The 26,898-nt window shown below is 34.3% G+C and overlaps 1 protein-coding gene and 1 long non-coding RNA gene across 5 annotated transcripts; both read left to right on the top strand.

Moving 5' to 3' along the window:
* The first annotated feature begins 5 nt into the window (after positions 1-5).
* ArfGAP1 (ADP-ribosylation factor GTPase-activating protein 1) lies at positions 6-24,086 on the top strand. 2 transcript variants are annotated; one of them, XM_088261316.1, is made up of 10 exons: positions 6-59; positions 10,565-10,790; positions 11,177-11,344; positions 12,138-12,251; positions 12,335-12,513; positions 13,203-13,323; positions 14,173-14,295; positions 14,772-14,923; positions 15,813-15,971; positions 22,108-24,086. In XM_088261316.1, the coding sequence occupies exons 2-9, from the start codon at positions 10,731-10,733 to the stop codon at positions 15,967-15,969; spliced, it is 1,074 nt and encodes a 357-aa protein (XP_088117442.1). In that variant the 5' UTR covers positions 6-59; positions 10,565-10,730; the 3' UTR covers positions 15,970-15,971; positions 22,108-24,086. The 2 variants fall into 2 exon arrangements, with proteins under 2 accessions (XP_088117442.1, XP_088117441.1); XM_088261315.1 differs by lacking the exon at positions 6-59 and having other exon boundaries at positions 10,495-10,790.
* On the top strand, positions 2,055-3,730 carry LOC148308688 (uncharacterized). Of its 3 annotated transcripts, none has more exons than XR_015837653.1 (3): positions 2,055-2,348; positions 2,646-2,776; positions 3,414-3,730. It is a non-coding gene; the product is annotated as an uncharacterized LOC148308688 (long non-coding RNA). The 3 variants fall into 3 exon arrangements; XR_015837655.1 differs by having other exon boundaries at positions 2,055-2,516; positions 2,646-3,089; XR_015837654.1 differs by having other exon boundaries at positions 2,070-2,516; positions 3,414-3,728.
* Positions 24,087-26,898: the final 2,812 nt, after the last annotated feature.

Genomic DNA, 26,898 nt, shown 5'->3' with positions numbered 1-26,898 from the left:
TATCTATGGTCGACACTTGTTTCAATCTTCAATCTCTGCTCGATTCTTATTCGTGTACAGCCAGGGGGGGTCGACTCGTAAACGTCAGATTGTTCAAAAAACGACCAGAAATGACGAGACACACTAATACACTAACAAAAACACCAAAACGGGAACGAAAAATACGAGATACCAACAAGTTGTTCAAATATTTCAAATAAATATATGCAAACTATGGTTATAGACAATTATCGATAGAAAAATAGAAATCCGTATATGAAGAACTTGATAATATTGAGTATTATGCCAAAGTTAAAGTTAAATTTTGCGTATGAAAGTGTAGTTTTTCTTACTTGACACAACGCTCCCTTGAACTTCCGCAGCACCCCCCAAATGCAAAAAATTTAAAAACGCCTAGCCAGACTTTCAAAACGCCCACAAAGGGGCGCTGGCACCCCCGTTAAGAAACATAACTTCAGAAAGTGGTGAGCACTCCTTCCGCCCTTTTAAAATATTGTATTTTCTAGAATTTTAAATATAATATAGTAATTTGAAAATTCTATCGTTTTTGTTTTTGTTGAAAAGCCTTATATTTATACATAGTTTGAGATAATAATTTCAAAAAAAGTTACCATTACCATTTACCATTGTAAGGCTGAGTTGAGTAACCATTATTAATCGCCTGAACTCTTTTTATAAATGTCGCGTTTTAGCCGTGACCTTTCTATTTTTGTTTACACTGAAATAAATAAATTTAGATAGTGAAATATCTTCTTTTTAGTATTAATATTATAATTTTGAAAATATGTAATTCAACAAATTTCAATATAAATACCATTTAACCTGAAAAAATAATGATAAATATTTCGGCGGGTGGATTCGACATTCAGCCGCGGCGAAGTCACGCCCAGCCGGGAACTTAGTACTTCTAGCCGTTTACGTCACTTCCGGCCGCTGGCGAATATCACTTCCAGCCATAAAAAATCGAGGCAGTTGGCGGTCTTTATATAAATTAGTTAGTCTGTGTGTACCAGGGGGGGTCGACTCGTAAACGTCAGATTGTTCAAAAAACGACCAGAAAATGACGAGACACACTAATCACTAACAAAAACACCAAAACGGGAATGAAAAATACGAGATACCAACAAGTTGTTCAAATATTTCAAATAAATATAGACAGACTATGGTTATAGACAATTATCGATAGAAAAATAGAAATCCGTCTATGAAGAACTTCATAATATTGAGTATTATGCCAAAGTTAAAGTTAAATTTTGCCAATGAAAGTGTAGTTTTTCTTACTTAACACAACACTCCCTTGAACTTCTGCAGCACCCCCCAAATGCAAAAAATTTAAAAACGCCTAGCCAGACTTCCAAAACGCCCACAAAGGAGCGCTGGCACCCCCGTTAAGAAACATAACTTCAGAAAGTGGTGGGCACTCCTTCCGCCCTTTTAAAATATTGTAATTTATTATTAGATTAAAACCAATATTTTTAGCTTTTCCACTTTTTTATTTGACCAGCGACCGGGTTCCGTCGTTACCGACATCATCAGACTGGTGATGTCGGTAACGACGGAACCCGGTCGCTGGTCAAATAAAAAAGTGGAAAAGCTAAAAATATTGGTTTTAATCCAATAATAAATTAAAAATGCAATTCCATCACGAAGTGTCAGTGGATAATATAAATCTATTAAAATATTGTTTTTTCTAGAATTTTAAATATAATATAGTAATTTGAAAATTCTATCGTTTTTGTTTTTGTTGAAAAGCCTTATATTTATACATAGTTTGAGATAATAATTTCAAAAAAGTTACCATGTCCATTTACCATTGTAAGGCTGAGTTGAGTAACCATTATTAATCGCCTGAACTCTTTTTATAAATGTCGCGTTTTAGCCGTGACCTTTCTATTTTTGTTTACACTGAAATAAATAAATTTAGATAGTGAAATATCTTCTTTGCAATATTAATATTATAATTTTGAAAATATTTTATACAACAAATTTCAATATAAATACCATTTAACCTGAAAAATGAATGATAAATATTTCGGCGGGTGGATTTGATGCTGGTCACTCACGACGAGGAAAATAGTAGATTTTGTTACATTTTCTCTGGTTTTGTAACGTTCAAGTACGAATTTTGGAAAGACGAAAGATTTCACTGCCAACCTGGCGATGTGACGCGAAATCGAATACCTACAGCGCCATCATTAGTATATGATATTTGTATATAAGCTTCGTTCGAGTCTGGCCGGGCGACCGTCATGAATTCATTGCACAAACTAATTTATATAATTCATTGTAAACGATAAATGACACGCCGGGTGATCTCGTGTTGAAAATAACTATTATGTATTGGAAATGTGAGTACTTCATTATTGGTAAGGCGTTTCCTCTCATTCCGCCGTTTGCTAAACAGCTGTCAAACAAATTACGCAAGAAATTTGTCTCGACTGCTGCTCAAATAAGCGCTAATTAGAAGAAATATGTATTCTATAACCTCCCGAATGACCCCATCAACAGCATTGCAGGTAATCAACTGTTTTTGTTGTTGTTTTTCATGCCTGAAAAACTGTGCAATCTTCTTTGTGTGAAATGTCATTCTGACAGTCCGTTGACAGCGAGTCTGTTTTTATTATCGTTTTTATGTTATATTTTAGGTAAAGTACGGACAACCGACTCTGAGCTGTCGGCAGAGCCACCTGGGAAATTTCGGAACATTGTCGGGATGGCAGAAGCCGAGTTTAAATATCCTTTAAAGAAAATACCCTGCGTGTCCAGCGCTCAAGAGGTGAACGATTAAATGTTATTTGAAGCCCACCTTTCATAAAGAGTTACACTAATCGCGCCATATCATCCGAGCATGGACTCGTAAGAAAGAAGCCAAACATAATTACAAGTACATTTATTGTCATATAATGTTGTTTATTGCAATATATGCATATAAAATAAGATTCAACAAACACAAAAGATGTCATTCAAAAATAACTACAGCACGTGGCGTATAGATTTTGAAATGGTTTTCCAGTTTTACTTATACAGTTACAAATGTCAATTTACTAGTGGGTGCAATGCTTGGCCATGTTTTGTTCACAAAGAAATAGGTATGGATGATAATTAATAAATAATATTGGATATATGATGTAAGAAGACCAGCCCGCCGAAGCTTGCAATCGCAATACCGGACTGGACTCTTGATGCTGACAAATTTTCAGCCCCCATCTGTGCTCCACGAGCAGTTTTATGATGAGGTTGGAACTCTTCATATCAGCCCCTCCGGGAAGCCTGCCACTGTATACCTTATAAGACCATCTCAGTGTATACTGGTGTCTGATATCCTCATAATCGGAGATCGCTCAGTGGGTCGTAATGCTCGCAATTATTTTTCAAACATAAAAACTAATTCTGTAACTTTGTTACCTTTTCAGACGATGCAAGATGCAACTATTGGCAAATGACTTGTCGCGGCAGAAGGGTTCCATTTCCCCCATTGTGTTGGCGCTTTGGACAGTTTCATTTCCTAGCGCTGGATCAGAATATATAAACTACAGAGGACGATTCGGCATTGTTTTATTTGGATGTGTAGCCAGTAATTACTGTTTTAGTGTTTGCAGATATGTATAGGCAGATAGATGATATAACCATGAAACGTGTGTTATTGCACAATTTTCTTGGGAGTTATTCATCGTGACTAATATATGTATACTCTCCCCCCTGAAAATAAACATATTATGCTCTTAAATATGTTTTTATTTTGTTCATTAATGACCGAGATCCTTGAAAAGTATCATCCTATCCCGCTCTCTGTGATCTTACAACATTGACCTTAATTTTTTACAGAAATGCAATCTAAAGTAACTAACTGACCATCACGCCGCTTCCGCAGGGATAGGCAGAGAGAATAGAACACCACACCACGCTACTCTTGTCTTTGTACACATTCTTCTTTACGCATCCCCTCACACATCCTCCTCCCAACCCTTATCCGCACCCCAAAGGTGCATAGGGCACTGCATTATATAGAAGCAGTGTTATCTTGATCGTTAAATACACGAAGGAAAGGTGATCAGCCTTTCGCTTCAGGTACCAGTCCAGGGTCATATTAAATATATATTTGACTGAAAAATCAATAATATTTATTGCGACCCTCTTGGGAATCAAACCCGGGACCTCCAGCATGGTAGCCTAGAGCGCTAACCGCTACACTATGGAGGCGGACCTCATACATACCCGCCGATTATTCGGATTCCTGAATTGACCACTTTCAATTATTTTAAATACTTGATCATGCCAAGTTTTGCCCGGTCATCCTCTGCTCATGTTCCCAACAAGATTCGCCTCATAAATTTCTTTTACAGTCCTTTCTTCACTCGTTCGTTTAGATCTTTTATAACTAACTAACTAACCATCACGCCGCTTCAGGCAGAGAGTATAGAACGCCACACCACTCTGTCTTTGCAAACATTCTTCGCCTCTTCCACGTTCATGCATCTCCTCATACATACCCGCCGATTACTACGACTCCCAACCTGACCACTTTCAACTATTTGGCATACCTGATCGTGCCATGTTTTTCTTGGTCTTTCTCGGCTCCTTTTCCCCATTACATTCGCCTCATAAATTTGTTTTACCGTTCTTTCCTCACTCATTCGTTCCACATGTCCAAACCATCTCAACGCACCTTTCTTAATTTTATTGATAATGGTTATCTCCGCTTTGCATTCCTTCCTTATTTCACTATTCGAACATCTATCATGCATCGTTTTGTCGCACATTCTTCTGAGAGATTGCATTTCGACTGCACTCAGTCTACTTTCATCCTTCTTTTGCCAACTCCATGTTTTACTTCCATACATTAGAGTTGGAACCAGGACTCCGTTGCGCACTGCCAGTTTAGCTTCCGCTGATAGGTTTTTATTTGCCATAACTGATATTATTAGAGGGTATTTCTTTTTCATCGACAATTTTAATGACTTCCTTTAATCTGACTCTATCGAATGCTTTAGTAAGACCTGCAAAGCAGAGGTAAGCTGTCTTATTGAACTCTCTTGCTTTTTTAACTATTTGTCTAACAACAAATATGTTGATATTATTTATGTCCGAGTTCACTCGGTTTCTCACCGTCACATATTTAGCATATTCTTCTGGTGACGGTGAGCTTCTGTATTTCAGATGGTTTTTCTTCGGCGAGTTCCTTGACTTCATCAGTACACCATTTTATCAATAATGATTATCTCAGCCCTGCATTCTTTCCTTCTTTCACCATTCGAACATCTATCATACATATTTTTGCCTCACATACAAATAATGTAAATAAAAATAAAAATAATAGCACAACCTGGCTGAACGGTGGAATACGCGTGAATAGCCAATAAATAAAAAAAAGACATTCATAACAACAGCAATGGGGGCGCGAGATAGAGACAGGCATGAATTAGAAAGAGATAGAAAGGCATTCGCCGGAGCTAGCGATTGAGTTTGGCTTAGTCCCCAGAACCAAAGATCAAAGACGAATATCTATTTACTTATATTTCTTCTTTTTTTATGGCTGTTCACGCTTCTAGCCAATGCGAGTTATTTTTTATTTATATATTATTATTTTACACTTTTTACAATTTTAAAAAAGATAATTGTTTGAGTTTTTATTATTTACAAAAAAAAACTTCAATTTCATACTATTTCTGTGAGCCTAAGCGGCTCATTATTAGAAAGTGGTATCAAATTGTGGTAAAGTGGGTTCGAACCGAAAAACTTTGATTAAAAAATCCGAAACACTAACCACGGGACCACAACCCGATAAAATCTTGAATGAGGTCATCCAGTTCATCATCTGAAGCACCTCTAGTATTCATCTCCTCATTATCCAAATCTTCTAAAAACACTGCTTTTTCACCATCAGTTCTAAGACGTCGATTTGATCTATGAGACAAATGACTAACAAAAACGTAGATTACTTGTCATGGAAAATAACAAACTTATAAACATATGTAAAAAGAATAATAAAAACACGATTTTAAGTGATAATAAAAACATAATATACCTAATAAAAGAGTTAAATATTTATTTCAAGAATAATATTTAATAAAACTTACCAATAAATAACAAAGTTCAGCCGCCTTCGAATTTGAAAAAACTTTGACAACTACTACCGTGGGGTTCTAGAGTACCCCGGAACACCCGCCCACACGTCTGTACCTGCGCGACACTTCGATGGACAGTTCGTCGCAGTAACTAATAATTAGAGATTAGCTTGAATGGCGCAAGTGTGGATACGATATTTTTTTAAATACTGGGTTTTTAAAATCCTGTGGGGTACTCCAGTACCCATGGTAGCGTTTAAGAGTTAAACGGGTGCCCAATGAAATAAGATCTAGGTCTCCAATTAATGCCCTGCAAGTGCAGGCCTCTGACGCCCCCTCGGAATTATTAACTATCATTTTTTTAAATCAGAATATTATATTTTTTAGTCGAAAATTTTAAGATAAATTTATATGTCAAGTATTGTCTTCTCAATCCAATTCCATTTTCTACTAACATCTCAATCTCATCGACCTCCCCTAACAAACAAAATTAATTGAAAATCATTTGTAAATGTGTATGAAATATATTAAATAACTCACTAAACAAACCAACTTAATAATGAAACTAACCCCAATTACAGGAAAACAAACGATTTCAATTCAAATCGTATCGGGTTGTGGTCCCGTGGTTAGTGTTTCGGATTTTTTAATCAAAGTTTTTCGGTTCGAACCCACTTTACCACAATTTGATACCACTTTCTAATAATGAGCCGCTTAGGCTCACAGAAATAGTATGAAATTGAAGTTTTTTTTTGTAAATAATAAAAACTCAAACAATTATCTTTTTTAAAATTGTAAAAAGTGTAAAATAATAATATATAAATAAAAAATAACTCGCATTGGCTAGAAGCGTGAACAGCCATAAAAAAAGAAGAAATATAAGTAAATAGATATTCGTCTTTGATCTTTGGTTCTGGGGACTAAGCCAAACTCAATCGCTAGCTCCGGCGAATGCCTTTCTATCTCTTTCTAATTCATGCCTGTCTCTATCTCGCGCCCCCATTGCTGTTGTTATGAATGTCTTTTTTTTATTTATTGGCTATTCACGCGTATTCCACCGTTCAGCCAGGTTGTGCTATTATTTTTATTTTTATTTACATTATTTGTATGTGAGGCAAAAATATGTATGATAGATGTTCGAATGGTGAAAGAAGGAAAGAATGCAGGGCTGAGATAATCATTATTGATAAAATGGTGTACTGATGAAGTCAAGGAACTCGCCGAAGAAAAACCATCTGAAATACAGAAGCTCACCGTCACCAGAAGAATATGCTAAATATGTGACGGTGAGAAACCGAGTGAACTCGGACATAAATAATATCAACATATTTGTTGTTAGACAAATAGTTAAAAAAGCAAGAGAGTTCAATAAGACAGCTTACCTCTGCTTTGCAGGTCTTACTAAAGCATTCGATAGAGTCAGATTAAAGGAAGTCATTAAAATTGTCGATGAAAAAGAAATACCCTCTAATAATATCAGTTATGGCAAATAAAAACCTATCAGCGGAAGCTAAACTGGCAGTGCGCAACGGAGTCCTGGTTCCAACTCTAATGTATGGAAGTAAAACATGGAGTTGGCAAAAGAAGGATGAAAGTAGACTGAGTGCAGTCGAAATGCAATCTCTCAGAAGAATGTGCGACAAAACGATGCATGATAGATGTTCGAATAGTGAAATAAGGAAGGAATGCAAAGCGGAGATAACCATTATCAATAAAATTAAGAAAGGTGCGTTGAGATGGTTTGGACATGTGGAACGAATGAGTGAGGAAAGAACGGTAAAACAAATTTATGAGGCGAATGTAATGGGGAAAAGGAGCCGAGAAAGACCAAGAAAAACATGGCACGATCAGGTATGCCAAATAGTTGAAAGTGGTCAGGTTGGGAGTCGTAGTAATCGGCGGGTATGTATGAGGAGATGCATGAACGTGGAAGAGGCGAAGAATGTTTGCAAAGACAGAGTGGTGTGGCGTTCTATACTCTCTGCCTGAAGCGGCGTGATGGTTAGTTAGTTAGTTATAAAAGATCTAAACGAACGAGTGAAGAAAGGACTGTAAAAGAAATTTATGAGGCGAATCTTGTTGGGAACATGAGCAGAGGATGACCGGGCAAAACTTGGCATGATCAAGTATTTAAAATAATTGAAAGTGGTCAATTCAGGAATCCGAATAATCGGCGGGTATGTATGAGGTCCGCCTCCATAGTGTAGCGGTTAGCGCTCTAGGCTACCATGCTGGAGGTCCCGGGTTTGATTCCCAAGAGGGTCGCAATAAATATTATTGATTTTTCAGTCAAATATATATTTAATATGACCCTGGACTGGTACCTGAAGCGAAAGGCTGATCACCTTTCCTTCGTGTATTTAACGATCAAGATAACACTGCTTCTATATAATGCAGTGCCCTATGCACCTTTGGGGTGCGGATAAGGGTTGGGAGGAGGATGTGTGAGGGGATGCGTAAAGAAGAATGTGTACAAAGACAAGAGTAGCGTGGTGTGGTGTTCTATTCTCTCTGCCTATCCCTGCGGAAGCGGCGTGATGGTCAGTTAGTTACTTTAGATTGCATTTCTGTAAAAAATTAAGGTCAATGTTGTAAGATCACAGAGAGCGGGATAGGATGATACTTTTCAAGGATCTCGGTCATTAATGAACAAAATAAAAACATATTTAAGAGCATAATATGTTTATTTTCAGGGGGGAGAGTATACATATATTAGTCACGATGAATAACTCCCAAGAAAATTGTGCAATAACACACGTTTCATGGTTATATCATCTATCTGCCTATACATATCTGCAAACACTAAAACAGTAATTACTGGCTACACATCCAAATAAAACAATGCCGAATCGTCCTCTGTAGTTTATATATTCTGATCCAGCGCTAGGAAATGAAACTGTCCAAAGCGCCAACACAATGGGGGAAATGGAACCCTTCTGCCGCGACAAGTCATTTGCCAATAGTTGCATCTTGCATCGTCTGAAAAGGTAACAAAGTTACAGAATTAGTTTTTATGTTTGAAAAATAATTGCGAGCATTACGACCCACTGAGCGATCTCCGATTATGAGGATATCAGACACCAGTATACACTGAGATGGTCTTATAAGGTATACAGTGGCAGGCTTCCCGGAGGGGCTGATATGAAGAGTTCCAACCTCATCATAAAACTGCTCGTGGAGCACAGATGGGGGCTGAAAATTTGTCAGCATCAAGAGTCCAGTCCGGTATTGCGATTGCAAGCTTCGGCGGGCTGGTCTTCTTACATCATATATCCAATATTATTTATTAATTATCATCCATACCTATTTCTTTGTGAACAAAACATGGCCAAGCATTGCACCCACTAGTAAATTGACATTTGTAACTGTATAAGTAAAACTGGAAAACCATTTCAAAATCTATACGCCACGTGCTGTAGTTATTTTTGAATGACATCTTTTGTGTTTGTTGAATCTTATTTTATATGCATATATTGCAATAAACAACATTATATGACAATAAATGTACTTGTAATTATGTTTGGCTTCTTTCTTACGAGTCCATGCTCGGATGATATGGCGCGATTAGTGTAACTCTTTATGAAAGGTGGGCTTCAAATAACATTTAATCGTTCACCTCTTGAGCGCTGGACACGCAGGGTATTTTCTTTAAAGGATATTTAAACTCGGCTTCTGCCATCCCGACAATGTTCCGAAATTTCCCAGGTGGCTCTGCCGACAGCTCAGAGTCGGTTGTCCGTACTTTACCTAAAATATAACATAAAAACGATAATAAAAACAGACTCGCTGTCAACGGACTGTCAGAATGACATTTCACACAAAGAAGATTGCACAGTTTTTCAGGCATGAAAAACAACAACAAAAACAGTTGATTACCTGCAATGCTGTTGATGGGGTCATTCGGGAGGTTATAGAATACATATTTCTTCTAATTAGCGCTTATTTGAGCAGCAGTCGAGACAAATTTCTTGCGTAATTTGTTTGACAGCTGTTTAGCAAACGGCGGAATGAGAGGAAACGCCTTACCAATAATGAAGTACTCACATTTCCAATACATAATAGTTATTTTCAACACGAGATCACCCGGCGTGTCATTTATCGTTTACAATGAATTATATAAATTAGTTTGTGCAATGAATTCATGACGGTCGCCCGGCCAGACTCGAACGAAGCTTATATACAAATATCATATACTAATGATGGCGCTGTAGGTATTCGATTTCGCGTCACATCGCCAGGTTGGCAGTGAAATCTTTCGTCTTTCCAAAATTCGTACTTGAACGTTACAAAACCAGAGAAAATGTAACAAAATCTACTATTTTCCTCGTCGTGAGTGACCAGCATGACATTCAGCCGCGGCGAAGTCACGCCCAGCCGGGACCTTAGTACTTCTAGCCGTTTACGTCACTTCCGGCCGCTGGCGAATATCACTTCCAGCCATAAAAAATCGAGGTAGTTGGCGGTCTTTATATAAAATAGTTAGTCTGTGGTGTGTACAGCTGAAAGTTGCTCTGAATTCCCGCTTCTGAGTCACATCAACTTCTTGTATATTAATTTAGAAAAAATATTTAAGTTTAGTGGAATTTCGTCTTCCCTGTTCTGTTTTTTAATTTTAGAATATACTATCGGTGTTGTGAATTTCTGTACAAATTATTTTAAAGTGCAATGGCGTCACCAAATACACGTCGCAAGTTACAAGAGTTACGACTTATTCAAGATAATAACGTGAGTTAACAAGCTATTTTTTATTATAACATTATTTCCTAACAAATCTGCAATAATATTTAATTTGTGACGCTGTTTTCAATTCGTTTTGTGTTGTCCAACTTTTTTTCTCTTGCAATATGGTAGTTATTTTTTTTTATCTTGTCCTAAACTGTTGCTTTTTACACCCTTTAGTAATCCCAATTACTAATTTAAATATTTAATCATTGATTTGCATTGTATTTTTTTGATAAATGCGCTGATAAGTTATGATTGTATCTGAATGATCTTATGGTAACAATAAAAATTAAAATTTATTTCTTAAGGTCAAATTACACTTTTGAAAAATAGAGATATGCTGTGATTTTTTTTATTTTTTAAAAATTTATAATTGAAATATGTTTTAGCAATGTTTCGAGTGCGGTACATTGAATCCTCAGTGGGTTTCTGTGACATATGGAATCTGGATATGTTTGGAATGTTCTGGGAAACACAGGAGCCTCGGAGTACATTTATCCTTCGTTCGTTCTGCAACAATGGACAAATGGAAACCATCTGAGTTGGAGAAAATGAAGGTTTGCTAAATATACATATATATTTTTTGAATTACCTAACGTCCAAGTGACTCTGAAATCTAGCTACGGCTCATGCAACACCGTTTATCATGTCCCTACTCAGGCTTCAACTTAATAAGTTTCATAGCCTATGCCTACCCGTGAGTGGATTTACTCTTTCTGTTTAAAGTTTCTATAATTTCATGTAATTCATGAGTGAAAATTCTAAAAAAAAATCTTCTTCAAACCCTTACCCGCACCCCAATGGTGTATAGGGCACTGCATCGTATAGAAGCAGTGTCATCTTGATCGTTAAATACACGAAGGAAAGATGATCAGCCTTCCGCTTCAAGTACCAGTCCAGGGTCATATTAAATAAATAATAGACTGAAAAATCACTAATATTTATTTTGACCCTCTTGGGTATCGAACCTGCCTAGCGCGCTAACCACTACACTATGAAGGCGGACAGAATAAGAAATATTCTATCTTTATGTATTCAACTGTATCTCATACGCTACATATTTTTTCTATGGCTAAAGATGGCGGATCTTTCTCTCTGACGTATCAGTGGATAAAGTTAGTCTGCTATACCACTATAAAATTCGGAATTGTTATGAACTTTGAATTGAAAAATGGTATAGAAGGTAGTTTGTGGCTCCGCCACTTGGTGGCGTGCAGAACCCACACTTTTACCAATTTTCTATTACTTTTATTGAAGAATCTGCGAAGTATTCCCTGGCCCATTCTGACTCTTGGGTTTTGTCATTTTGTGCGAAGCGTTGTCCAAAAACATTTCATTTAATGGTTTCAGGTTGGAGGCAATCAACGGGCTCAAACCTTTTTGAAAAGTTATCAAGATTGGAATAACGAAACCAGTATAAGCCAGAAATATAATACTAAAGCGGCAGCTATGTACAGACACAAGGTTTTTCATTTTATTTATCTGAAATATTTCCATGAAATCGAAAGTATATTTGTTATTATAATTTGATATATTGCGGCTTTCAGATTACGACTCTAGCTGAAGGAAAGTCATGGAATGAATCCATGTACAAAGATTATGAAAGGGAGTCCTTGAAAAGCAAATCTCAATCTTCAGAAATCTCTTATCCGACCAGTTACTCGAACACCAATATTAATGAAAATAATTATCAAGATTCTTCAGGGATGAGTCGGAACAGTTCATTGTATGCTTCATTTTACTACTGAGGAATTCGGTTGTTGTGATCGTTTTAGGACCTGTTACTTTTTATTATAATACCTGACTGATAATATTAAGAAAATGAAATACATTTTAAAGATTATTAAATTTCAGTCACACGTTTTTATTATTATTAAATTACTTCAGTCAATCTCAAAACTTAATTGGAACAAGCAAGTGGATAAAACACTTATCTTCTTTTACAGTCAATAATTCAAAAAAAATATATTTAATAAATTGATAGGATATTCCCTAATCCCTTTGTCGTCACCTATTAATGTATTTATTTTTTATCCTTAAATAACCAATAAGCATTGAACCTGAGCCCACTCACTGTCCCTTTGTACGCCTAGTAAAATGTAATCAATTAGTACATGTTTTAAAAAAAAACTTTTGTAAATTTAATTATGCTTAATTTTTTTACCGTAATATTGGAATTTCCTTAGAATTCCCGTCTTTGTTTCAATGTTTACCCACCATAATTGGTAACAATAATGAAGTTTATTGGTGAATTATTTTTAAATAATTGAGGAATCGTAGTTTTGGGACTGACTGATTATTGTAACAATAAGCGATCGATAATATTATCCACGATCACAATAAATGAATTCCGCTTTATTACTGAAATCATTTGATATTTGAACCCTTCTGTGACTTCAAATTATATATTTTTAGTGGATCAAGTAACTCGGACCGATATTTTGGGTTCGGTAATACTAATTACAATCAGAGCAGCAGCAGCAATGGACATAACCCCAAGGAAATGTTGGATAGTACAATGAATTCTCTCGCAAGTGTATGTACTGACTTTAATATGACTAAATTTACACTTAAATATTAATTCCAGAATGCCAAATGGTTTCTAGCATCCTTTTTTTCCTAAAGCTTTTGTTTTTATAAAACTAAAGTGGGTCTTTCGTGCTTACTGTAGTTCTACTGTGTTTGAAATTGTTGCGGAATGCATCAAAATGTGTCTCAATACATTTTAAAAAGTCGTACAACATTTACCAAGTAAAATTTAAATGAAAAATGGATACATATTACCACAATGTGGCTGCCAAATCAATTAATGTAATTTTATTTATCTTTATGTTACTGACAACTCACACATGAGTAATAAAACAGTAATAACTTGCGTGTAGGTCTTTTTATGTTACAATTCAACCTTTAAATAATTGGGTCGGCTTAAGTTGTCTCGAATGTCATTTAATGTCATTTAAAAATTTTGTTTTATAAGATTTTCCTACATTGTTTTTTGTTTTCAAAAATTAGTAGTTACATATATTTATTGGATAATCAATAAATAATTTATATACAATATTAAAAATAAATTGCATTAAGATTAAATTTTTTTTTTTGGAATTCAAATATGTATAAAAAAATACAAATGGTAATGTAAATAATCATAGAAAATTTATAAATATAGAAAATATTATACAGTTATAAAACCTATGAAATTTACCATTATACAATGTGTAAAGAATTTTAAGTAAAAATTCCATGAATAGTTTATTTTTGATAATTTGTGATCAATGAGTTAAGAATATATTTAAAGAGGAAAATATAGGAAAAAGCAATTTATTATTTGATTATGAATGTAGTGCTGTAATATTTTTGATTTCCAACACAATAATATTTTTTTCAGGGTTGGTCTATGCTGGCGTCTTCGGCATCAATTTTCGCCCAAAAAGCGAGCGACAATGCCATGAAGTATGGTGGAATTGCTTCACAGAAGGTTTATGAAATGGCCAATAACGTCAATGAAAAGGTATATGAATAATTTTACATGGCAATACTTAACTTATAATTTACTAGATAAACCAAAATGGCAGTAATAAGATAAACCCGAGATTATGCACCATATAATACATTCCTATGTGTATGTACATATATGTACATATACACAAATACATTTTACTTTCGTAACTCCAGAGGTACTCAAATATTTTTAATATTGCTTATATTTTGTTGATTCGATAATGAATAAATAATAATAATAAAAATCCACATTACTTGATCTTAATCTAATAGTCCTTGTTGTGAAAAAGGTTTTTGTGGGACACTATGTTAAGCTGTAACAGGTCAAGGAGTTGCCATCAATGTTTTTGTTTGTTAAAATACATGTATGGTGACATAATCAAATTTTTTTCCCTTCGCAATCGACTGATAAATATTAATTTTGAATTTTTGATTTGCAATCTTCTGGCAAATTTGAACTGCCTACTAAAAATGATTTATTTTTAGATCGGTTCTCGCGGGAGCTGGAGCAGTTTGGGAGGCATGAACAGTCCGGCCAACAGGAGCATGTCTCCTTCTTCGAGCGCGAATGCAACATATCAGTCCGAGCTCTCTTATGGCACCTTGAAAAATTCTGTTTCTGAACCGGCTGGAAACTGGTAAGTACCGGAAGTATTTGGACCACAATCGTCTATTTAGCTTGATTTTTTGTGACCAATTATTACTACAATTTATTTATCTCCAAAACTTGCATGTTTGTTAAAATGCGCAATTGAATTTATTAATGAAAAACATTACGCTTATATGTTTCTCATCGCCAATGTACCTTCAGTATAGTTTCTGCTTAGCAGTTAACAGCTCCTCACTTCTGCGAATGGTGCAATAAGGGCTGTGATTCTCCTATTTATACGAAAAATATATATAATTGAGAGCACACATAAAAATAATCATATTATTTGATTCGGCAGTCTGTTGTAATATCTACCCATTATTATAATTATTTATATTTTGTAAATACCACTTTTTTCATCGTGTGTTTTTTCATTGTTTCAATCTATTGTGACAGATGTTTCGATGCATTCTGCATCATTTTCAAATGCCGTATGTGAAACTAGGTGTAAATTTTAGAGCTGTGTTCTTGGGATATTGAAGGATGAAGAGTGAGTAGGAGCTGTTTCTTATTTAATTAATAATTAAAAATAAGAAACATCCCTGATCCTCTTCATCTTTCAATTTCCTAAGGACAACTCTAAAATTTATACTTAGCTTCACATAAGGTGTTTGACAATCATGCAGAATGCATTAAAACTCCTGTCACAATGGATATTAAGAAATAGTGGTATTCACCAAGTTTAATTTAAATTCAAAATAAGTATAATTATTGAGTTAATTTGTATTTAATTTATTTATCAACTCTGATTTGTCAGTCTTAAAGCTACATTTAAAAAAAGTTAATTAATTGTATAGTAGTTTTTCTTTCCTGTATAATCACTTTTTGTGGACTTAAAGTAGATTGCAATAAATAATGATTTTTCAATTATATTTTAGGAATGCTCCATCGCCAACGGAAGATTCTTGGCCGAATACTAGTACGAATCTGAGTCGGAAACAGGTGCAGGATATCGATTTAAAAAGTGGACTTGACGTGAAGAGTCGCAACTTCAAAGCGAAGGACGATGCAGCTTGGGATATACTCAATGGCTGATGGTCAGTGTGGTGAAATCTTTAATAAAAGATTCTATTTATTTTTTAATCTATTTATCAAAAAATTATAGCTTGCATTCATATGTTATATCAGATTTATCATTTCAGTAATACCTGCACATTTAGATACTTTGTTCTCAAATTTATGCATTATAAACTCATTTTTAAATGTTAATAAATGAAGCGTTTTTCTCTGTTAATATGCAGTGTATTGTTGCACTTTTTGATAAAATTTCAGACCGCATTGCAATATTGAACTTCACATGGTGCTATAGCATGGGAAAACACTCAGGAGCTGCCACAAAAAATAACATTTAAGATAAACTATCTACTTCATAAAAAAATTATACACATATTTTTTGCAATTATCTGGCTGCTTTCTTTTAGCGTGTGTCTTTGTTGCAATTTCAAAGCGTTTCTTTAGCATCTAAAATTAATAAAAATCTTCAATCCTCTTATGGTATATTTATATGGGTCCAAAATCATTTTCCATTGATATTGGAGTATCTATAATCATTTTCTTATTTGAATGTGCAGGTGTTATTATATTATTAGATAGATAAATATAAAATTGTTAAACATATAGGGTCATAAGAGAATTTAATGCGTTTATGGCATTTGAAAACAAATATAAAATTTGTTTTCAAATGAAAAATTATTTGTGTTCAGACATACAGTCTTTAAATTTTTCATTTGTAAGGTTAATTCATTCCAAATGTTTCCATAAGTTGGACTATGTATGATAAGAAGTTAAAATATATATTACGGGAATAGGGCCTTATTTTTAGTTTTTTTCTTTTCCTTAGTAAATAAATTAATATCCAAAATCTCGAGACAATTGTTACTTGAGACTATAAGGGGTAAATTAAAATTGAGTCAGGTTAACTTATTGTGAGATTAGTCTTTTTGGTTGAAAATAGTTATATGTGTAATGATGCAGAGCGGTAATTGGCAAGAATTAAATCGTACTTGCACTAGTTTTAGCAATATTTCAAAAGTATCAGTTAACTATTAGGTATTTCGGAAAGTTCGATCCGTTTTACAACAGAGGGCTTTGGCTGCTTCAAGCCTGAAATCTCGCAGCCCTTTTTTTTTAAAGTAAACCTGAGCATTATCTGCATTATTCTTGACATCCCATGTTAGGTTCGCACATGTTCTTCATTCTCGCAACAATGCTCCTCAAAATGTCGACTTTCATGGTAATTTTAATTGAAAGAAGAATGTAACTGAGGTGCATCAAATTCTTGTGTAAGTTTATGGCGATCATGCCTTATCAGATAAATCATGCAGAGATTGGTATAGACACTTCAAAGCTGTTGATTTTAGTTTTGGCGACAAAAATCGCCCTGGAAGACTGAAAAAGTTTAAAGATGAGGAATTTTAGGGTTTACTGAATGAAAATCCAACACCCGAACAACTGGCCTTATCAGATAAATCATGCAGTGATTGGTATAGACACTTCAAAGCTGGTGATTTTAATGTTGATAACACAAATCGCCCTGGAAGACTGAAAAAGTTTAAATATGAGGAATTTTTTCAGTAAGTGATGCCTTGATTGCCTTAAAGGACGAGGTGTTTTTTTCATGCAGAATCGTCTATTATCATAAATTGTGAAAAAGATGTGGCTAACGATGGACAAAATTTTGATTGATGTATTTTTTATAGTAGCTTTCAAGTAAATGTGACTCATACAACAACAAAAAACCGACCGAACTTTCCGAAACACCCAATGTATAAAATTGCTACACTCAGTATGATGTAATGTGTTGCCAAATTACTCCAATTTCATTTTTCAATAAGCTTATTTTATAATTAAAAATGATCAATGAAAGCATTGATAATTTTGGGTTTTTATAACTATAAAGGAAATCTAAAAGAAAATATCTTTAAATATGTTGATCATATTAAATCCAATATATATATATATATAATACCCGATACTTGTAGGCAAAATATATTAAACATAGAAGAATTTTAGGTTATAATTTCTGTTATTCTTTATATAAGTAAAATTCGCTTTGGTTTTGCCAGTATAAATGTTGGTATTTTTCTGATGGGCGACTTAAGTGTATTTATGTACAAGACTTTGGTTCAAAATAACCAGATTTGAAAATGTCCAGATTTTCCGTTGACTTTCTTGTTACAGTGCAACTAATGAAAATTATATTCCCATTAAAATTTTATTCTGCACAATACTTTATACAATTTCTTAACACTATTAATCCTTCCTTAACATAATAGATGTTATAATAAATATCATCTTGACAGAATTTCAATAACATTTTTTTCTTCCATTTAATGTGAATTAATATTATGTTTCCCTGTGCGTTCACTAATTGTACGTGTCATCTATCGTGTATGAATTGTACGATCGGTGTTTCCAAAATAATAGGAATTACTTAATAACTAAAAACTGAATTTTCAGTGAATATTTTTGGTATATGTTGAGGTCTACATGTTTATCTACTTATTTCACTCCAGACAGTTTAATCACTTTATGAGTATGGACATGTTTTTGAGCCCTCAAAGTGGAAGACCCTTTATAATAAAGAATACATATTATTGTTTATTAACACATTGTTTGCGGGAAATGCTTAAAGCGTCTTTTATATATTGTTTGTAGAGAGCGGGAGAAGCTTAAGTGTTCTATTTGCTTATTTTTGGTAGAGCGTGAGACACCAACAAACATTGTACAGTACAGATTGGGATTGGGTTTGCGGTTACTTGTGTTTAATATACAACCCCAATTAGTATACAATGTAATTAGGGTCGAGGTTGATGAAAAACCTGCTGACAACAATATGTTAAGAGGTTAATTGCTTTCAAAAGTGATATAATTACCCTAAAAAATGAATCGCTTATATATTGGCTTAACACATTGTAGTCGGGCGCTTCGAACAAAAGACTCAGCCTAAAGCGGACGTTTTTCGCGATTAGTGCTAAAATATATAGCTTTCTTAAAATTGACACAATTTCTAAACCAAAAAATATTTTGGATTGAAATTTTCAAAGAAATCATATATGACATTTGATCATCAAAAATAAATTATAATCATAATTTTTAATTAAGTATTCCGAGTCTCACAATTTTAGAAGCATTGTAAACTCTAAAAAATAGTCTTCCCCTCCGAGGTATCATTCCCTATACAATGCTAATATGTTCAAATAATAAAATACCAAACAGTAAACAAAACAGTGCGAGCGGTATGAAAAATAGTCTTATACGTGAAATGACTCAAACTATACTGGAGATTGAGATCGCATAAAAACTCTAGATTTCTGGCGATGCCTTTACAAGGGACACACTAGCCAATCCGGACAAGGCATCTTAAATAACGTCAACAGACGTCGCCTAGCACCCAGGTAGCAGATTACCCTTCAAGGCGTTTTATTTCACGCTGGTAACAAACCCGTATATTGCCGTTTCCCGCCAATAACCGACAGTTGGCAAAAACGGCATTTGCCTTGTTAGAAATATGGTTGCTGTAGATAAAATATTAATTGAAGAGAAATGAATAACTAGAATATTAATGAGATTTATGGTTAAGGTAGGCATTGGAAAATGGCATGTCCATGATATACACTGCAAGCATTTAGGGGCGAGCAAGGTCTCAGGTTGTTGAGACAGATTTTCTTTTTTTTTAAATTGAAATTTGTCGGGAACTTCATGAGCTTGCCTAGTCATATGGTGACTAATATTTGCATCCATTAATAACAACTGACAAAACGTGGATTCCATACTTTATTCTAGAAAAAAAAAATCAAAATAATGTCTTGGATTGAAAGAAGCCTTTCTTAAAAGCATGCTAATTTCTTCTCTGTACAATGTAGTCCTCACCATTTCCTGGAACTTTGACAGTATATTATTGGTGGATGCTTGTGAATGAGGCAGAAAATCCCGCAGAATACTAATCTTTACTGCTATTTGCTCCACTTTGACAATCCTTAATACTAAATCTTTCTGAAAAACTTCACGTTAGACCATTATTGTAACATTATGGCACTGCGAGATTTGCTTTTGGAATTACTGCCATACCTACTTTATAAAAAGCTGATTTTGTGCTGGGATAAGTGCACTCAATTGAATAAAACTTGTGTTGAAAGAGTATAATGTAATGCTAAAAAAAAGTAAAATAATAAAAATCCCCATTATTTTGGAAACATCACTCATGTATTTTGTGTTTTAAGCATATCATGTTTTATTTATTATTATTATTATTATTCCTAAAATTATGTGTTAATACCTTCTTGCAAAAATATATGTAATATGGTATCTGAAATACATCGAAAATTATATTATGATAAATCATAGTTGTTAAATCTCAATTCTACATTATTTACATAGCTACCGAAAACTTGTGCAAGGAACATTTACTTCTTGAATACGAGGATAGCACTGCATGCATTAGGATAAATGGTTCATTTTCATCCTGGTTTGACATCTGTAAAGGTGTCAAACAGGGATGCGAAATGTCGCCTTGGCTGTTTAATCTATACATGGACAACTGCATGAAAGAGCTGAAAGGTTTAAATGTTGGACCTAGAATCGAGTTGGAGCTACAATTTGCCCGTTTGTTGCCTTTTGTATGCGGACGACGCTGTTCTTCTTGCCGATAGCAAAGAAGACCTGCAAACGTTGGTGACAAAAGTGTATAATGTGTGCAAGGAAAGTGATTTATTGATGAATGTTAGCAAATCCAAGATTATGGTTTTCGAAATGTAGATCTGAGTGTGAAATATTGGCAAATGGGGAGATTTTGGAACAGATAGATGATTTTGTATATTTGGGTAGTATGTTTTCTAGGGATGGAAAGATTGATAAAGACATATAGAAAGGAGAGTGAATGCTAGGAACAGAGTGAATGGTGAACTAAAATCAGTTTTAGCAAATAAAAATCTATCAGTGAAAGCTAAACTGCCAGTACACAACGGATTCCTGGTTCCAACCCTTATGTATGGAAGCGAAGCATGGAGTTGGCAAAAGCAGACTGAATGCAGTCGAAATCCGATCCCTCAGACGAATGTGTGGCAAAATGATATTTGATACATGTTCAAATTATGAAATAAGGAAAGAATGCAAGGCTGAGATAAGCATTATCGATACAATTAAGAAAGGTGTGTTGAGATGGTTTGAACATGTGAAACATGAGTGAGGAAAGAATGGTTAAACAAATTTATGAGGCGAATGTCGTTGGAAAAAGGAGCAGAGGAAGACAGAGAAAAACTTGGCACGATCAGAGATGCCCAATAATTGAAAGCGGCTGGGTCAGGAGTCATAATAATCGTCGAGTATGTATGAGGAGATGCATGAATGTGGAAGAGGCGAAGAATGTTTGCAAAGACAGTGGTGTAGCGTTTGATTCTCTCTGCCTACCCCTGCGGAGAAGCGGCGTGTTGGTTAGGTAGGTAGGTAGGTGACAAAGCGATTGTGTTTTATTAAAACATTCAATGTAAGCGACACTGAAACGAAGATAAGATAAAGTAAGCAAAAGCATCATTTATTTACCACCCTATTATCGGGTTTATTTTCTAGAAACAGGCAAAAAAAAAACACATTTTTGGATACATTATTATGAAAACAATGTTTGTTGCATTCATAACTGACAAAATTTTGCCATAATAGGGTGCATTTAGGATGGTTTTATACGCTTTTGTAATTTTAAGGGTTGCAAACCACTGCAAAATGTACACTGTTATTTTTTTATACATTATTTCTTTGCTATAATAAGTTACATGAAAGATTTATAAATATTTTACAGTGTGTTAAATTTTAAAACATAGAATACATTAAAGTCAGGACCCACATTACAGTCAGGACAATAATAGCGAGTTTCTCGCCTAATTTTTTTGCCCGCGCTTGTCTTTTTTTTGCGTATCTGGTGTGCATAAAATATTTTTGGCATAGATATATTTTCCCGTACGCGTATGTGATACAAGTTAGCGCATAATGATGCAGGAAAAATGTGCGTATCACGTATGCTTGTATGGTTAGTGCAAAAATACAAATAAACGGAAGTACAACACTGAAAACATTCATTAAATGGGAAAATATTAAAGATTATTACTACAAAAATTTAATTATCGCAAAGAGGTACTTTTGCTTTCACACCCCTTCATTTACAACATATTAATTTTCTAGATAATTATGGCCATAGAACACATGTTCTTCTCCAAACAAGCTGTTTTAGAAGAAAAAATAATATATGGTTTGAAACAGTTGAAGCAAAACAAGGACTATCCCGTTGTAGGCCGAAACCGAGTTGTCTACATGAATGAATCGTTACTAAAAATAAGCATTCCAATCACTATAACAAAAATCTATTATTAAAATAATAAATCGTAAATAGAAATATCACGAATCTGAACAAAACACATCAATTTATTGTACACAGTTTCATCATATCACAAATCCCAAATGTGTCTGCAAATTAAATCAAAAATGGATACTGCTATTTTTGCTTGCAAAAGGGTGATATCTATTTTTTATAGATACGAGGATTGCCTTTTATGTTTTTACAAAAATAAAAAAAGAACCGAACAAGTGGGAAACAAAGTGTTTTATTAAAGTCTATACACTTTTGCATACATGTATGTATTCAAATCAATTCTGGATACATTTTTCCCACTCTGAGGCTTTTATCGTAGAAATATGCTTTTGAAAGTCTTTAACGGCTTCTTGAGGTGATTAAAATCAATGTCTGTGCATCTTTTGTTTGACAGTGGGGAACAAAAAAAGTCATTAGGCGATAAATTGGGCTAAAACAGGCAATAAAACATTAATTTGATGTTTTTTCTCCTTCATATATTCAGTTGTTTGACGTGCTTTATGGGAGCAGGCATTGTCGTGATGTAGAATGATGTGACGTTTTTTGTTGTTTTTCCTTATTTTATCCAAGGCAAACAAATTGAAGTATACCATTCAACATTAATAGTTCTTCGATTCACTAAAGGAATGGGTTCGATTTGTCCGGTACAACCGAAGAAACGAGCGATTGTTTTCTTGGAAGTGGTCCATGAACGAACAACTTTTGTAGGATTGGGTTCATTGTAAACCACCCAAACAGTTGACTGTTGTGTGCTTTCAGGTGCACACGAATATATCCTTGTTTCGTCTCCTGTTACAATATTGTATAGGGATTTTAAACGTCCTCGGTCGATGTTTTTTAACATTTCGGGACACTAATTATCACGAGCCTCTTTTTTCTGTTTGTCAAATTAAGCAGAATCCATCTGGAACATATTTTTCTCACACCTAAATGCTCATGTATAAATTATTGCCGATATGCCAAGAGACCCCTCTATCTGCTTGTAAGTCACATGCTGATCATTTCAATCATGTTGCGCTCAGCATCCATGTTTCTCTGAACGACAACTGATTTTGGTCGACCTTTAGGATTTATCCACCACGACCACGATATGACCACGATGAAATTCTGCAAACCAATTGTAAACAGTCTTCTCTGATGGTGCTTCATTAGTAAAAGTTGCACAAAGTAATTCTATGCATTGTTGTTGAGTAAAACCCTTTTTAAAATCATAAAAAAATCATCCAACGCAAACCCTCACAAGTGTTCTCAATTTTTGCACAAACTTACTTCTTTCATACGTTCACCGTCAAGAACCTAATCGGTCAATTAGTAGGTTGTCACTGGCAACGCAATAACAAACCTCAGTGTTCACAAATACAGTGATTTCAGAACTCGAAAATGCCATCTTCTATTCGATTATAATAACTCAAAAGGCAACCCTCGTACATAAATATATATTTTTAGTATTCATCAACTCACAATTTTTATTTTTTTATTATATAATTTTTGTTTTATGATCTTCTCAAAAGTCATTTTTATTTAACTCTTATTTTCTCACTTAAATCTGCTGTTGTATATAGTATGGTGAATACAAAGGTGTTCTCATAAACTTTATTGTTTAGTTTTTAGACAAAGTCATTTAATATGGGAATTAAATTAACAGCTATTTATGTAATAAATTGGCAACTGAAGTGTTAACTTTTAAAATGTTGCCATGTTAAATTGTTTTATCTTAAAAAAATATCTAGATTTAATGAAATATTATATACAAACATATATTGTGAAAATAAATATCATAAATATCTCTAAATATGTTTTATTATTCAATACCCTTAATCCTTGATGTTGCAACATGATTTTTTGAGAACTTTATATAATATTTGAACATAAAATATCAGTAAATAATTAAACAAGTATTAGTTGTCCGCCTCCGTAGTGTAATGGTCAGCACGCTCGGCTACTGTTCTGGAGGTCCCGAGTTCGATTCCCAAGGGGGGTAAAATAAATATAAGTGATTTTTTCACTGTCATATTTATTCAATATTACCCTGGACTGGTACCTGAAGCGGAAGGCTGATCACCTTTCCTTCATGTGTAAACGATCAAGATAACACTGCATTTATATGACGCAGTGCCCTATGCACCATTGGGGTGCGGATAAGGGTTTTATGTATGTATGTAGTTGTCACAACATTCTTTACCTAAAATCTATCCAGAGGGCATGGAACTAGACATATGATGTAAAGGATGCTAGGAGTGTATGTCAGGACAGATGAGTGTGGCGTTCCATCCTCTCAGCCTACCCCTGCAGTGAAACGGCTTGTTGGTAATAGTAGTTCTCCAATATATTTATAAATCAAGGCTTTTTCTATAGTTATTTTTTATTTATTTTTTATTTTATTTATTTCTTAAGTTAGCTTATATAAAACTAATATAAACTATTATATACATTTACATCATCTTTATATATTTACATTTCCTTACAGTAACTTAGACATTTATTTTTAAATTCTTTCAGACACTTTTCATTCTTCATACATTCAGTATGAAGAATGAAAAATTTTTATGTAGTTATTGCTATTTTTGGAGTTCTCCTTAGGAGTCAAGTATGAGTAGGTAACCGCTAGTGCTCTAGAGATTGCTACTATTCTCCTTTTGCTACCCAGGAATCCTCAACCATTTCTACACAGCAGTGATGTCCTTCATACATATTTATCTGCTATCGCCACATTATCCCGTCAAAAAAATTAATCTGGAGCACAAAAATCAATACATTGACTTCAAGTAATTGATAACTGGCACTGCGTCAATAAAAAAAATACCTTGCGCAATACTGGTGAAAGTGAAACTTTTTTAAGCGCACTATGCAAATTGGCCTAGACATAAAAGTGAAACACTTAGTATTTTGTACTGTAGTATTTTGGTTTGAAACTCGGATAACTTAACACATTGCATTATATAAATCTCAACAGATGGCACTAATATATTTTTAAAAAACAAATCAAGTGTTATTGAAATGAATTTACTAATTTTCATACATTTCGCTCACTCCTCTCAAGAACGTCATAAATCAAAAAACTTGATTTCCCAGGAGAACGTTTTTAAAGTCTAAAAATGTATTAAAAATAAATATCAAGCCACTTATTGAACTTTTTACTGTGCAACAGATCATTTTAGGTAAAACCTGAAGGTTTTTTCTCCATTTGAAATATAACTAGTTTACTTTTTTTTAAATAATTAAACAATACCTTTTCTTCAAAATTTAAAAACAACGCTTTCTGCCCTGTAGCAGGTAAATATTAAGTTAAAAATATGCCTCTTTTGCTGGGATATAGTACATTTTCTGGGCATTCCGAAAATACGCACAACTGAAAATTGACGATTTTTTATCTATGACGGAGGGAGCGATTTGTTAAAATCAAATTTTAAGAAAATGCTTGAGACTCTCGCACATTACAATTGAACATTTGTAGGTTATAGAAACAGTTGATTTTATGCGTTGCTCTCTTTGCATTTGTTGGCGATTTTATTATTTCGGGATGTTCAGTGTTGTTGTCTGACGTATCGATTTATCCATACCGCTTTCCATGTGAGGCATATGGAGTCTACAAACTGCCCCCCAGGTTTTGGCGGGAGAACTGCTGACAGATTGTCAGTAGTGGACGTCCTGCACGGCGGGAACCTGATGCCTATTATTGAACTATTTGCCTCTTTTCGAAGGCGAAAAGAGGCAAATATGGCTTACTAGCCAATTGAATCGATTTCATCTTCTTATTGACAATAGCTGTAACCATGGGTTGCAGCGTCCTACGTCATAATTCCTCGTTTCACACAAATTTTCAAGTTTTCACACCGTATTATGAAAATTCCGCTCTATTCTCAAAGCTGAATGAATATACAGCTTCTCTGTGGCCTTGTAGGATGCCATGTCCCGCAGCCGAATAAGAGCAATGCAGGTCGTTTGGTCATTACCGAGTACAAATCTGATCTTCAGACAACCTTCATACTGTTGAATGCGCTGTATCTGACAGTCCTTGGTAATTCTCGAAAAACTGGTAGTAACAAGTGATCAAGAAGACAGTCTCCCACAGAATTAACGGACCAAATAAAGATTAAAAGATAAAATCACTCCCAAACAAGTGAATGCGCTAAATGAAAGTAGTGTAATTTTTTATAACTTTTTTATTAACAATTTTTTGTATTGTTTTTTTTAAATCATATCACGTCATTATGCAGAGCTTAGCTAAACTCGAGGTGCGCGTTTACACCCACCCCATGCGAGCGGGTTTCTGGAAGTCACCAGACCTCCCATTTATTATTTTTTAGTGTATTTACGTCATGTTTAGAGTATGCAGGGTGCAAAAAAACCTTATGGTTGACTCGAGTAAAATGAAAATAATAAAACTTTATATTTTTAAATTTTAACGTTAAGTTGTTTAAATGTTATCGTAGGCTTTGAAAATTAATGCCACTTATCAATCTTGCGGTGCATATAAAACTAATGACTTGCATGTGAAATCCAAAGGTCTGACTATTGGATTATTAATGGATTGTGTAATTAAACAAAATGGAAATAATATTGTAAATAAAAACAAATTTAACATAATTATCTTTATTAATAAA

Source organism: Brachycentrus maculatus, unplaced genomic scaffold (genome assembly GCF_059751285.1).
Source record: "Brachycentrus maculatus isolate JH-2025_06_01 unplaced genomic scaffold, ASM5975128v1 h1tg000153l, whole genome shotgun sequence".
Taxonomy (NCBI): Eukaryota; Metazoa; Arthropoda; class Insecta; order Trichoptera; family Brachycentridae; genus Brachycentrus; species Brachycentrus maculatus.
This window is presented reverse-complemented; position numbering and strand designations above follow the sequence as displayed.